This window comes from Lithobates pipiens, unplaced genomic scaffold (genome assembly GCF_037356315.1).
Source record: "Lithobates pipiens isolate NorthernLeopardFrog02 unplaced genomic scaffold, aLitPip1_a1.2 Scaffold_19, whole genome shotgun sequence".
NCBI lineage: Eukaryota > Metazoa > Chordata > Amphibia > Anura > Ranidae > Lithobates > Lithobates pipiens.
The window spans coordinates 124,008,295-124,023,095 of NW_027507764.1; the positions used below are offsets into that span (position 1 = coordinate 124,008,295).

Below are 14,801 nucleotides of genomic sequence, written 5' to 3' on the forward strand. Positions count from 1 at the left end.
AACAATACGATGGGTTTAAGGTGTTGACGTGGCTCCAAATTCTCCAGATTTCAATCCAATCTAGCATCCGTGAGAGGTGCTTGAAAAACAAGTACCATCCATGGAGGCTCCACTCTGCAACTTACAGGACTTAAAGGATCTGCTACTGATGGAATGGTGTCAGATACCACAGAATTCCTTCAGAGGTCTAGTGGCATCCATGCCTCGTCGGATCAGGGCTGTTTTGTCAACAAAAGGGCGACCTACTCAACATTAGGGGGTAGTCATAAAGATATGGCTGATCGGGTATAAGGTATCGGGATAAGGTACTTTAAACCCAGCATCGATTGTGGCTGGATCATATTAAGTACGTGGCTTCAGGTCCTTTGGTCCCGTTATATGATCCAGTGCAGCATCTTTATATTCTCCTAGTGCCAACCTGACTGACACAGACAGAGCAAACCTGAGACAGCTGGAGGTCTTGCAAAAGTGACAGCTGGATTGCTTGCTTTGGTAACATCAGACTGTTTTATATGCATTGTATACAGTATTATGAATATGTGTCAAAATCTGTTTTAGCATTCCAGACTTATTATTCCAATAGTTAAAAAATATAAATGTAACCTCGTATATGATCATCTTTCCTTTGAAGATAGCTTGGAAATGTTTTGGCTCCTTCCCCATTGTCACACGTATTTGAACTGGCTGGTCTTGGTACTTGCGGTCCAGTTCTACTGCATGAAAGGCACACGCTGTGATCTCATCTTGAGTAGCATGGCGGCCCTGTCCAAGGACAAATATTAATACATTTATTACACTGACATTGTGTAGAGAGGAAATTACCCATGTTACACTCATAGCTCCATGTGACAAGCAAAGGGGACCTCAATGTACAGATCTGCCGAACAACATTCTGCTGTATAAAGAAAACTTATAGCTGATCTCAGGGCAAATAGCTAAATACACGTATTAAATACATATTCAAGAGTTTTTGTATTGTAAGGAAAAACAAATTGATTATTCCTTACTTATGACTAATGTATTTGCAGAATATATCACTTACCAGCCACATGTATAGCAAGTAATTCGGCTTCCCAGATTTAACGTAGGTATACAGCACTAAGTAGCAATCCCCTCCATAGAATCTTCCATATGTTTTTGGATCAACTTCTTTAAGCTCCAGGTTTTCCACTCTCCAGACCTGTGAAGGAAAGTTTTTTATTTTCTAAGCTTTAAAGATAACCATAAAGGATTCACACGAGTAATTTTCTACCAAAGTTCACTACTAGTGATGCTCACCCAGGAATTTCTGACTTACCTGCACATTCCCAGAAGCATCATCCACCATCCTTTGTTCTGCTGCTAATTCTGGTCTGGCATACAACTGGTTAATGTCAAATTTAACTTGATCCACCTTGGCTGAAAACATTAAACTTGTCGTTAGGATACACCAACAGAAAACATGTTATGCCATGCATAGTCATCATCTCCATCCTAAATCTTCATCCTCTCCATCCATAAATAAAACAATGGGGGAGATCTACTAAAACTGTTGCACACAGAATCTGGTGCAGCTGTGCATAGTAACCAATCAGCTCCCAGGTTTTATTGTCAAAGCTTAACTGAACAAGCTGAAGTTAGAAGCCGATTGGTTACTATGCACAGCTGTACCAGATTCTGTGTGCTTCCGTTTTAGTAAATCTCCCCTATATGTAGATATTAAGATTTTTCTGAAATGTTTGTTAACTTGTAAGAAACCATACCAATCTTCCCCACACTGTATGCCTTTCCAAGTCCTTGTGTCTCTCCAAAATCCCTCCAGTTCTGAAATAATTGTTTGAACATGGCAGACTCGGCTCCGTCATTCACAACCTCCACATTAGTAGTAGCAGGGTATCCCTTGGCTTGGATGAAGCCCTACAAGTAAATAATAAACATCATATAGTTTGAGAGTAACTTGGTTTGAGAGCATTTTGCAAGACAAGCAACATTTTTTAATACATTTTGACTTGATATACAAGCGATGTCTTGATATACAAGTAGCGTCATGTCACAACTGAGTATAAAAGAGAACAGAGGCACCTCTAAGTGTAGTAATATGGTTACATTTAATGCAGGTACAATATTTAGAAACATATTACTACACTTAGAGGCTCCTCTCTTCTCTTTTATATTCTGTAGCTCTTCTGAATTTTGCTTCTAATCCCCTTGTGGAGGCTTCCATTTGTGGATGGACATTTTATGGTTACACAATCTATCACATTGCTATAATCTTTTTATATGGACTATAAACTGAAGGACCCTTGAATAAATGGTTGTGGAATGAATCATTTGAGCTTCCATTATTTCTTATGAGGAAATTTGCTTTGATATACAAGTGCTTTGGATTACAAACATGTTTCTGGAACGAATTATGCTCGCAATCCAAGGTTTTACTGTAGTAAATATCAAAATGTAGTGTATTAAAATATTGCTGTGATGTGCTCTAGCCCGATGACTTATCAAAATCCAGCAGTTTTACATGGCAATCATGTTCGAGTTTGATATGCTTTAAGAAATGAGTATAGAATCACAGGTAATCATACTGCTTTATTTCAAATTTTTGGAAATTTGGGTTGATCAGATCCAGATGTATTAATAACTATAGAAGGCCTGTGCCTTTAGGTAGCAGGGACATATTTCCTTGTATAGGTATTAGCCATGTTATCTTTTCTGTTATCAATAGAACTACAGATAACTCGTATACGATTAGTTAAACATTGTTATAATATTCTAAGCCAGGTTGGAACCAGTAAATACACTCCTTACCCAGCACTTGAACAACTGTTGCCCAGCAATCAGAGGTATATCGTCACTAAACCACAAATGCTAAGACGAACGTGTGTGGGATGCAGTGACCTCCACTGTCTTCCCCAGAGCCTCTCACATACTTTTCTACCTCCTCTCAGACAGCTTCATTGCACTCTAACTTACCACAACCACGTACCCACTTTCCCATTATAACTACCCAAATCTTTAAATATCCGAACCATCCCTTCCCCTGTCTCACATACTCTATCCCAATACCCATCATCTCCGAGATGTCATACCCCATATCTACTTGGATCTCCAGATGTACCCCGGAAGACTTTGAAATTCAACTTATACCATAAGCACCCCTCAGTGGGGCCTCACCCAAAAAGCTTGATGGAGTGGAAGCAAAGAACCTTGCTATGCTCTCCCCATCCAGGACAGAAAAAATCCATGGAAGGGATATCTTACTTTTGTTCTTGCAATGTTCCCCTATGACTGCTTAATGTTACCTTTAGGTTTGATAACACAATGGCACCTACCCTGCTAAATTCTGTTGATTATGTAACAGTTACCTTCTTTTACTATACTATTGTACTGCCTTCAGAATTGTATTAACCGATTGCCGACCGGTTCACTACAATATACGTCAGCAGAAAGGCATGTACAGGCAGATTAACCTACCTGTAAGTTGCCCTTTAAGAAGCAGTTTGCGGGCGCGCGCACCCGCTGTGACCTCCGGGAATGTGATCACCGGTCCTGCAGACTCGATGTGCACGGGGATACCTGCGATCATCTCACAGAGAGGAAGAACTGGGAAATGCTAATGTAAACAAACATTTCCCCGTTCTGCCTAGTGACAGAACACTGATCACAGCTCCCTGTAAATCGGGAGCGATGATCAGTGTCATGTCACACATAGCCCCTCCCTTCCACAGTTAGAATCACTCCCTAGGACACACTTAACCCCTACATCACCACCTAGTAGTTAACCCCTTCACTGCCAGTCACATTTACACAGTAATCAATGCATTTTTAATTGCACTGATCGCTGTATAAATGTAAATGGTCCCAAAATCGAGCCAAAAGTGTCTGATCTGTCCGCTGTAATGTAGCAGTCACGATAAAAAATGCTGATCGCCGCCATTACTAATAAAAAAATAAAATAAAAATGCCATAACACTATCCCCTATTTTTTAGACGCTATAACTTTTGCGCAAACCAATCAATAAATGCTTATTGTGATTTTTTTTTTTACCAAAAATATGTAGAAGAATACATATTGGCCTAAATTGAGGGAAAAAATGTTTTTTTATATATTTTTTGGGGATATTTATTATAGCAAAAAGTACAAAATAATATGGTTTTTTTTTTCAAAATTGTTGCAATCTTTTTGTTTATAGCGCAAAAAATAAAAACCGCAAAGGTGATCAAATACCACGAAAAGAAATCTCTATTTGTGGGAAAAAAGGATGTCAATTTTGTTTGGGAGCCACATTGCACGACCATGAAATTGTCAGTTAAAGCGACAAAGTGCCGAATCGCAAAAAGTGCTCTGGTCTTTGGGCAGCCAAATGATCCAGGGCTTAAGTGGTTGAAAATACTTAAAAATAAAATCACAATTGTTTAAGCATATACTTGCTCCCAGTCCCTGAAAACCAAGAAGCCAAGCATCACCATAGCAGCCAGGGAACTAGCCTTTTAGAAGGTTTGGGGTGATAGTCCACATATTTTTCTAATAACAGGTGCACCTTGGTTTCTTGGCAGACTTTGGGCTAATTCACCAAGGGTTATGTTTTTGGTATGGGTGGATGCTATTGGGCTGAATATTCCCATTACTTCTCATGCTTTAGGACTACAGAGCTGAGATGACCTTAAAAAACTATTTTGTAATCCCAGAAAAGCACACTTTAAATTCAGTGATGCCACAGACAAGTTGTGAGCAGGCACATTGCACCAGATTTAATTCCTGTGACAGACTAGTATAATAAAAATAGCAAGTTCAATTTTTTTTTAACATATTGCAGGGGATTTCATAAAACTGGTGAAGCTCTGCATAGAAACCAGCTTCCAGGTCTTATTATCAAAGTTTAATTGAACAAGTTGAAGTTAGAAGCTGATTGGCTACTATGCAGAGGCGTACTAAGTAGGGGGCGGGGGGTGCGGGCCGCCCCGGGTGCCGCACACTTGGGGGGTGTCAGGCCGGCACCCCCCTCCGCGATTATAGGTGTGGCAGCGCTACGGGCATGGCCGCTGATCGGCCATCCAGGCACAGTGCGTGCGGTCACGGCCAGCCAGTCACAGTGCGTGCGTCCTCTCTAGTGCCGCCCCCCCTCGGCGCCGCGGAGTGATTCCTTCCTGTCTCTCCGCGTGTAGGACTGCAGTAAGGCGGCGATTCAGTCACTCAGCTACTTAGGCTCACTGACTCAGCATCGGCAGCATCTGGCATCTCCTGCACAGTGCACACAGTGAGTAAGTTGAGGGACTGCTGCAGCTATACTAAACACATGATCCAGAAATGTTCTTTACACTGTAAAATGGCTGTAAAGTACAGGCTAATTTTTAATTAGTTAATCAGCCATTTCCATATGCTCAAACTGTTTGTCCCTAAACACCAATACTGGCAATGGCTGCTCAGTATTCACAGCAGGGAGAATTTTATGAGAAAAGTGTCTTTGGAGGGACAGTCCCTCCAAAGACACTTTTCTCATAAAATTCTCCCTGCTGTGAATACTGAGCAGCCATTGCCAGTCTAGTCTTAAAGTCAAATTGCACTAGGCTGGCTCGAATGAAAATATAAATCACAATGCATTGCTAAAAATATGTTTTATTGCAAGGGGTATACGTATAACGTACACGTATAAGTGCCATCTGTCATCAGTGCCATATCAGTGTCACGTGTCATCAGTGCCCTGTATTAGTGCCATCTGTCATCAGTGCCATATCAGTGTCACGTGTCATCAGTGCCACATATTAGTGCCATCTGTCATCAGTGCCACATATCAGTGTCACGTGCCATCTGTTATCAGTGCCACGTGTCATTAGTGCCACGTATCAGTGTCACGTGCCATCTGTTATCAGTGCCACGTGTCATCAATGCCACATATCAGTGCCATCTGTCATCAGTGTCACGTGTCATCGGTACCACATATTAGTGCCATCTGTCATCAGTGCCACGTATTAGTGACATCTGTCATCAGTGCCATATCAGTGTCCCGTGTCATCAGTGCCCATATTAGTGCCATCTGTCATCAGTGCCATATCATCGTCACGTGTCATCAGTGCCACGTATCAGTGCCATTTGTCATCAATGCCACCTGTCAGTGTCACATGCCATCTGCTATCAGTGCCACGTGTCATCAATGCCACGTATCAGTGTCACGTGTCATTGGTACCAAATATTAGTGCCATCTGTCATCAGTGCCACATATTAGTGCCATCTGTCACCAGTGCCATATCAGTGTCACGTGTCATCAGTGCCACGTATCAGTGCCATTTGTCATCAATGCCACCTGTCAGTGTCACGTGCCATCTGTTATCAGTGTCACGTGTCATCAATGGCAGGTATCAGTGCCATCTGTCATCAGTGCCACGTATTAGTGCCACGTGTCATCAGTGCCAAGTATAAGTGCCATCTGTCATCAGTGCTCCGTATTAGTGGCATCTGTCATCAGTGCCACGTATCAGTGCCACATCGTTGTCACATGTCATTGTCCTGGTGCTCCAGGGCTTTCAAAAGTGTAATAGTTAGTCAACAATTTAGATGTGTAATTTATGCTCCTAGAACACGTGACAGTGCTCCCTGCATGTTGGGCCTCTCTATGTGGCCAGGCTGTGAAAAAGTCCCACACATGTGGTATTGTAATTCTCAGGAGGTGTAGCAGAATTTATTTTGGGGTGTCATTTGTAGTATACACATGCCATGTGAGAGGAATGACCAATTACAATGACAATTTTGTGGGGAAAAAATCTTTATCCGGCTCTTGGGACACTATTCCTCTCACTGACGCCGAGTCACCATTCCTTCCTTTGACACCAACAATAGGGCATGATTCCTCCCATTGACAAATTTGTGCAATAACTATTCTCGAGAAAATGAAAAAAAGTTGTGGGTGTTTTTTCATTTAAAAGTTGGGGGGGGGGGGGGTGCCAGGTGTAGGATCCGCCCCGGGTGCCAAACGCTCTAGGTACGCCCCTGCTACTATGCACATCTGCACCAGAGTCTAAGTGCTCCATTTGTAGTAGATCTCCCCCACTATTTCAAGCCAACCTACTCAGCAGACTTTGAAGTCAGGCACACAAAGATTCGTTCACAGGCAAGCCTAAATTTATTGCTCAAATGTATTGTTCCAAAAAGTAACAGGCAGATTATAAGGGTATATCAAGCAGTAATTACAGACAATTTCCAGACCTTGTACATGGGGCAGTCCAGCTGCAGTGTGATCCCTCACTGCATTTTAGAGCACCCTGGAGGGTCAGGTGCAACGTCCAGTCCCACTGCGGACAGCCTGTCAAAGTCTATGGTGGGCTGCGGCTGAATGGGGCTGAAAGCTGCACTGAGTGGTTGCAGTGCTCAGGGCCTTCTGTGTTCAGGGATGAAGATCCACAACGAAGAATACCTGACACTCCCTCACTGTTGCTAAGTATTTACACTGGTCCTGCCTGCGAAGCAGACTTCAATCCACCTGGCAGTGTACCATGCAAATCTGGTTTTGCCTGGCTGCCAATACAATACCAAGGGAAATAATCAGGGGGCCTATTGTAGATTAAGCAGTGATCATTAGCGAGTATCACGTAGGATTTTTACATACTTCGAATAAAAGGCGCTCAGTCATAGGGTTCAAAACTAAAAACCTTTGCAAAATGTAACACGTCAACTATTATTACTCCCTGTAATCTTTGGGGCCCGTTTGTCCAACTGCCTGATAGAACAAGCGTCAGACATACTTTACACTAGGGATGAGCTTGGTGTTTGACTTGAACGCATGTTCGACTCAAACATCGGCCATTCATCTGTTCGGCAAATTCAGAACTTTGTGGACCGTTCGCACTAAGTTCCTGTGGCACGAATGGCCCACAATGCACTACGCCATCGCAGTGCATTGCTGGCTCATGATTGGCCAAGCATGCACTGTGACCGTTCGAAAATTCTGGTGCGAACTGAACCGGGGGAGGGGGGGTGTTCGGCTCATCCCTACTTTACACCATCACAGTGACTTTAAATCAGATAACCTATTAAATATCGTACAGCAAAGACCCTCTTCTGTGGTTCTATATGATCTTTAACATTTTAATTAAATATAGATATCGATGTTACATACAGTGCAGAGCTAATTCCTGGAATGAATTACTTACTACTGCTCGGCTGAAAGCTGCCTTCTTCTCTTCAGCACTGGAATCTTTACCTCTCCAGACAAAAATCTTTACTCCTCCTTGATCCAGGATGTGGCAATCCTGTAGAATGAAGTATAAATAAGTCGCATGATGTTGCCGTAAAGGGTATAATTATGGTGATGGTACAATGTATTGATTTATTCAAGATATTTTACTAATTGTATGTTGGTGCAGGTGATGGAGCCAACTCTGCCACGTTACAATTAAGGATGAGCTCAGGCGTGTTCGCATGGTTCACGTGCAGAGCCCGCCAGGAAGTCGATGCAGTGCTGCGCTAATCACAGGCAGTGAGACATTGCCCCGATGCGCGGCTGCAGAGATCGGGCAATGTCTCACTGCCTGTGATTAGCACAGAACTGCGCCGACTTCCTGGCGGGCTCTGCACGTGGACCATGCAAACACGCCTGAGCTCATCCCTAGTTACAATATACATGTAGAGACAGCTTCCATGCTACAAGAGACAATGATTGACCACTAATATGTTACCAGGAATTATCAGAGACCACAAGAATGTTACCAGAGGCTGTGAGCAACCATTGTCATGTCTCAAGAGAGTGATTGACTGCCATCATGTTACAAAAGACTTATGAGTGACTGACACCATGTTGCAAGAGACTAAAACATGTTAACACAAAGCTACTAAAATGAGTCCATATGACCACACAGTTTTGCTTCTATAAAATCCACTTACCTGGTGCTGCAGCAAATCCTGAGTAAGAGGTTTTGTTGCAATTTCTTGTACTACCAAATCCCCATCTTTTTCAAAAACACTGTAAAAATAAAACATTTTAGATTGAAAGACTGCTACAATACTTTGATAATAAAAAAAATTACACACACACACTATATATATATATATATATATATATATATATATATATACACACACACGCGCACAGTACTGTGCAAAGGTTTAAGGCAGGTGTGAAGAAATTCTGTAAAGTAAGAGTGCTTTAAAAAATATATATATATTATTTGTTTATTCATTTAAAAAATGCAAAATCAACAAACAGAAGAAAAATCGAAATCCAATCAATATTTGGTGTAACTATCCATTGGCTTCAAATTAGCATCAATTCTTACACTTGTACTAAGTCAGGGATTTTGTAGGATTAGAGTCAGGTGTATGATTAACCAATTGCACAAAGCAGGTGCTAATGATCATCTATTTTAGGTTGAAACACACTAATTAACTGAAACAGAAACAGCTGTGTAGGAGGCTTAAAACTGGACGAAGAACAGCCAAAGACCCCATAAGCACTATTAGATTTTCTGCAGATTTTGGTCTTCAGATTTACCAAAACCATGTAGAGCAAGGGCCTGCCTGATTGCATACAAATGGAAACTCTTAAGGTTTGACCTCATTATATATGGTTTTAGTAAATCTGAAGACAAAAAATCTGCAGAAAATATAATATGTGTATGGGGTCTTAGGTGAGGTTGTGGAAAACTGTTTTGTGTCACAGGTCATGCACAATGCAAGACTGAGTACATCAATAAGACACAAGATAAGTTATACTGCATCAGCAAGGTCTCTCCCAGGCAATGATTTCAAAGCAGATTGAGGTTTCAAAATCTGCTGTTCATGCTCTTTTGAAGAAGACTAAATAAGCGGAACAACATTGAGGACTGTAAACGCAGTGGTCGGCCAAGAAAACTTAATGCAGCAGACGAAAGACATATCATATTTCCTTTCAACATCGGAAGATTGTAAACAAGTGAAGCTGTAAGGCCAACTATTAAAGGAGGACAATTTTAGGTACCAGATGGGTGGGTCAGTAGGGTTGCCACGTCATCCCTTTAAACCCGATCACATATGAATTACACAGATTCTGAGGCTAATTTAATTCAGATAAGACAACAAGTGAGTTTAATTACCACCTTAATCAGCCACACAACCTGTGAATATTTGTTGAGGTTTAAAGGGATGAGGTGGCAACCCTAGGGGGTCAGTCAGAGTAATTGAAAAGACTAAATAGGTGTAATTAGAGGGAAATGGATAATTTCATAGGTACAGCAAAAAGTCCTAGCTAATGCAAAAAATAGCAACATGAAATAGGTAAAAAAAATAGGTGTAAGTATCTACTCGTATACGTACACACAGTAATGCAGTAAACAAAGCTTACAAAGGTGGTATTGGCCATGTTTTCAGCACCAACTGTACCTTCCCCTCAGCAGGTGGGTCTGAGTGTACTGAGCTTTCTTCAGACCATGGTGTGCTCACCCATTCATTTTATTTTCTTCTGGCTAACTATGTAATTTTCAGCAGTTATGATAAGTGGTTAATTCAGCAAATATTCATGCATGTACTATTAGACATTTTGTTGTTTGTCACAACTTACAGAAATGTATGACATCATACTTATGCAAAGTTACTGTACATTACAATATTCATGACAATAGCTGTGTGTTTTGGAATTTGAATTGCATATTCAATATATTTCCTTGCCCTGTAATGTAATCTTTCTGAAAAATGTTGCACAAAGTATGCATTAATGTACTTTATTTAGGTCACGGACGCCATTAAAGTAGATTTATAGTATGTTGACATAAAAGCGGATTTGAGGGTTTAGAATAAGTAATTTTGGGATTCCATAACCCTCTGATTTCTGCTTCTATCTCTCAGGATCATATTGGTATATATGGCCAGTCCTTGTGACTTACTGGTAGAGTCTGACGTTTGATTTCTGTTGCTCATCTGGCTTCTCATCTGGAACAGAGTTTTTCAGTTCACCATGTCTGGGTCCCAGAACAGCTGTCATAATCTGCATCAGGTCAGTGGAATCTGGCTCATTGTCTATAATCCCAATCTGTGCTCTTCCTCCCCTCTCATCATCTCTGATACTCTGTGCCAAGGTGCAGGCCTGGAAAAAAAGAACGAATTCTATTAAAATGTGTATATTTGATTTAGCAAATTCCACAAATAATATTATAACAGTAATATTATGTAGGTTGGTAGTAGGTTTCAGACTCAATAGTGATACTAGGAGTAGACATAGGGGAGTAGACATAGGGGTCGAGCTACTAAAACTGGAGAGTGCAAAATCTGGTGCGACTCTGCATAGAAACTGATCAGCTTCCAGTTGTTTTTTTTCACAAAGCTTAATTGAACAAGTTGAAGTTAAAAGCCGATTGGCTACCACACACAGCTGCACCAGATTTTGCACTTTCCAGTTTTAGTAAATAAACTCCATAGTAGTAGTAGAACAAGTAATTGTAGTGGTAGTAGCAGAAGCTGTAATATTACCGGTATTAGCATTCATGATTTTAGTAGTAGTAGCATTAGCTGTAGTGACATTTATTGGAATGGTCTGAACTGTGTAATTTACAGTCAATCAAAAAGCAATATTCATTTTACAAATTATGCTAGAAATAATTAGGGGTGTAAGGTGCAGTTCATACCCTATATTTCCTAGAAATTATCACTTCCTAAAATGTTAACCACTTGACGACCAGCTAAGTATCGTTGCTGGACTTTGAGTGGTTATACTGGGATAAAGCCTGCAGCTGGCGGTCAGATTTCTTGAAAAAGCAATCCTAGCGGCTAACTGGCTCCTGAATTGCTTTTACAAGCAGCGGGAGGCGACGTCCCCCCTTCCATCGCTCTCCTGGGCTCTTCCTTCCCACCAGGAGACCCGAATGTGCAGCTGGCAGTTCCAATGGCTGAATGTAGAGCTGACTGGGGCACGGAACATCTCTATGGTTTCAGAAACCCGAAGTGATGATCATTTCATCACTTCTGGTTTGTAAAAAAACCATTAGTGGTTTGAAAAAAGCATTGCATCATACTGACCACTCGGCACAGGACCTGGATGCATGTGGAGATCACTGCAGAAGTCAAGTCTCCCAGGGGCATCAGCCAGTTAGGGTAAATCCAAGCTGAGCCAATGTAACTAACTATGTATAATATAGCCATGCATGGAATTATCCTTTCATTTTCAGTAAATAATCATTTAATTTACCATTCTCTGCCTAAAATATGTTAATTCACTAAAAGTATATGTAAAATCCAATAACTAAAATTGCATATACTTTCATGTGTAATGGGTTTTCACAAGTCATTGTCAATTATTTTAAATTTGCACCTTGTTTAAAGGCTAACTCCACTATCGTGGGGGGAAAAAATAGCAAATAAAGAAAAAATGATATACAATTGTGACTCAAGTCATATTGTAATTGAATGTTATTAAAAATGACCTTTCCTTTTCAATCTGCAGGTCTGTAATTTTTTGAAAATGCAATGCAATATGGCTACCTGGAGGTGTTCTGTACACAGAATGTGTACAGAACACCCCCCAGAAACATCATTTCCTGCTTGTGTGATTGACTCACCAATTTTCCCAGAAGTCTGCCCTAATGTACGAGACAGATTTCTGGAATTTCCTGCAAGAAAAATTTCATTTTTGGTGAGATACTTTCAATAGGAAATCACGTCTAAAGGGATGCAGGCCCAGCAGCTTTCCTCATTAGAGCTTTGCAAGTGCACAGCTGATTGATAAATATGAAACCACTCCCATTAGACTCACTCAGCACAGAGCAACAAACAGTGATTTCTTCCGAATACCAAAAGGTAGGAATCTGCAACAAGGTTTGTTAAAATCCTTGTAAAGTACATAGATCACCCAGAGGGGAATTTTTTTTTTCTCAAAAGTGGAGTTACACTTTAAGTAAATGCCTGGTGATACTACCATGAAGGTCCTAGTTCTGGCACTTCCTGTCATAGGTTGACAACGTTCTATGTCTCCCAATTGTGCCCCTACATTTTCACTATGTCACATGAGCTTCAAATAGGGGCTACAAGTGGTCGTTTTAACCACGCAATGCAAACATGGTCCACTGTTGTCACCATCAGAAAACATGCCCTTAAAAAATGTCATGCAGCCATCACTAAAGCTTGTACATACAGTGCCTTGAAAAGTATTCATACCCCTTGAAATATTCCACATTTTGTCATGTTACAACCAAAAATGTAAATGTATTTTATAGGGATTTTATGTGATAGACCAATACAAAGTGGCACACAATTGTAAAATTGAAGGAAAATGATAAATGTTTTTCAATGTATTTTTACAAATATGTGAAAAGTGTGGTGTGCATTTGTATTCTGCCCCCGTGAATCAATACTTTGTAGAATCACCTTTCGCTGCAATTACAGCTGCAAGTCTTTTTGGGTATGTCTCTACCAGCTTTTCACATCAAGAGAGTAAAATTTTTGCCCATTCTTCTTTGCAAAATAGCTCAAGTTCTGTCAGATTGGATGGAACGTGTCTGCGAATAGCAATTTAAGTCTTGCCACAGATTCTCAATTGGATTTAGGTTTGGACTTTGACTGGGCCATAACACATGAATATGCTTTGATCTAAACCATTTCATTGTATCTTTGGATGTATGTTTAGGGTCATTATCCTGTTGGAAGGCAAACCTTCGCCCCAGTCTCAAATCTTTCGCAAAGTAACAGGTTTTCTTCTAAGATTGCCCTGTATTTGGCTCTATCCATCTCCCCATCATCTCTGACCAGCTTCCCTGTCCCTGCTGAAGAAAAGCATCCCCACAACATGATGCCACCACCACAATGTTTCACAGTGGGGATGGTGTGTTCAGGGTGATGTGCAGTGTTAGATTTCCACCACATATAGCTTTTTGCTTTTAGGCCAAAAAGTTCAATTTTGGTCTCATCTGACCATAACATCTTCTTCCACATGTGTGCTGTGTCCCCCACATGACTTTTCTTAAACTGCAAACGGGATTTCTTATGGCTTTCTTCTTGCCACTCTTCCATAAAGGCCAGATTTGTGGCGAGCATGACTAATAGTTGTCCTGGGAACAGATTCTCCCACCTGAGCTGTGGATCTCTGCAGCTCCTCCAGAGTTACCATGGGCCTCTTGGCTGCTTCTCTGATTAATGCTCTCCTTGTCTGGCCTGTCAGTTTAGGTGGATAGCCATGTCTAAGTAGGTTTGCAGTTGTGCCATACTCTTTCCATTTTCAGATGATGGTGCTCCGTGAGATGTTCAAAGCTTGGGAATTTTTATTTTTTTATAACCTAACCCTGCTTTAAACTTCTCCCCAACTTTATCCCTGAACTATCTGGTGTGTTCCTTGGCCTTCATTATGCTGTTTGTTCATTAAGGGTCTCTAACAAACCACTAAGGGGTTCACAGAACAGCTGTATTTATACTGAGATTAAATTACACGCGGGTGGCCCTTATTTACTAATTAGGTGACTTCTGAAGGCAGTTGGTTCCACTAGATTTTAGTTAGGGGTATCAGAGTAAAGGGGGCTGTATACAAATGCACGCCACACTTTTCAGATATTTATTTGCAAACAATTTTGAAAAACATTTATCATTTTTATTCCACCTCACAACTATGTGCCACTTTGTGTTGGTCTATCACATAAAATCCCAATAAAATACATTTAATTTTTTTGGTTGTAAAGTGACACAATGTGGAAAAATGTCAAGGGGTATGAATACTTTTTCAAGGCACTGAATTGGCTGTAAAGTATTTTGTTTTAAAAAAGGAAATTGTTATAATACAAAGAACTTTTGAAAATTAAATGTCATTCAATTAGGGTTTACATAGATTTGAACAAAATTAAAAATACTGGAACTAATCTTTCTTTGGTACATTATTATT

General features: G+C 40.7%; 1 protein-coding gene across 1 annotated transcript in view; it reads right to left on the reverse strand.

Annotated features, from left to right (window-relative positions):
• LOC143996266 (villin-1-like) overlaps positions 1-14,801 on the reverse strand; it is a 147,914-nt gene that overhangs the window by 33,748 nt on the left and 99,365 nt on the right. Inside the window, exons 7-13 of the mRNA XM_077491235.1 lie at positions 10,828-11,027; positions 8,855-8,933; positions 8,125-8,223; positions 1,743-1,896; positions 1,298-1,398; positions 1,043-1,180; positions 604-762 (exon numbers count right to left, since the gene is read on the reverse strand). Of these exons, the coding sequence (XP_077347361.1) occupies positions 604-762; positions 1,043-1,180; positions 1,298-1,398; positions 1,743-1,896; positions 8,125-8,223; positions 8,855-8,933; positions 10,828-11,027 (930 nt within the window). The remainder of the gene's footprint in view (positions 1-603; positions 763-1,042; positions 1,181-1,297; positions 1,399-1,742; positions 1,897-8,124; positions 8,224-8,854; positions 8,934-10,827; positions 11,028-14,801) is intronic.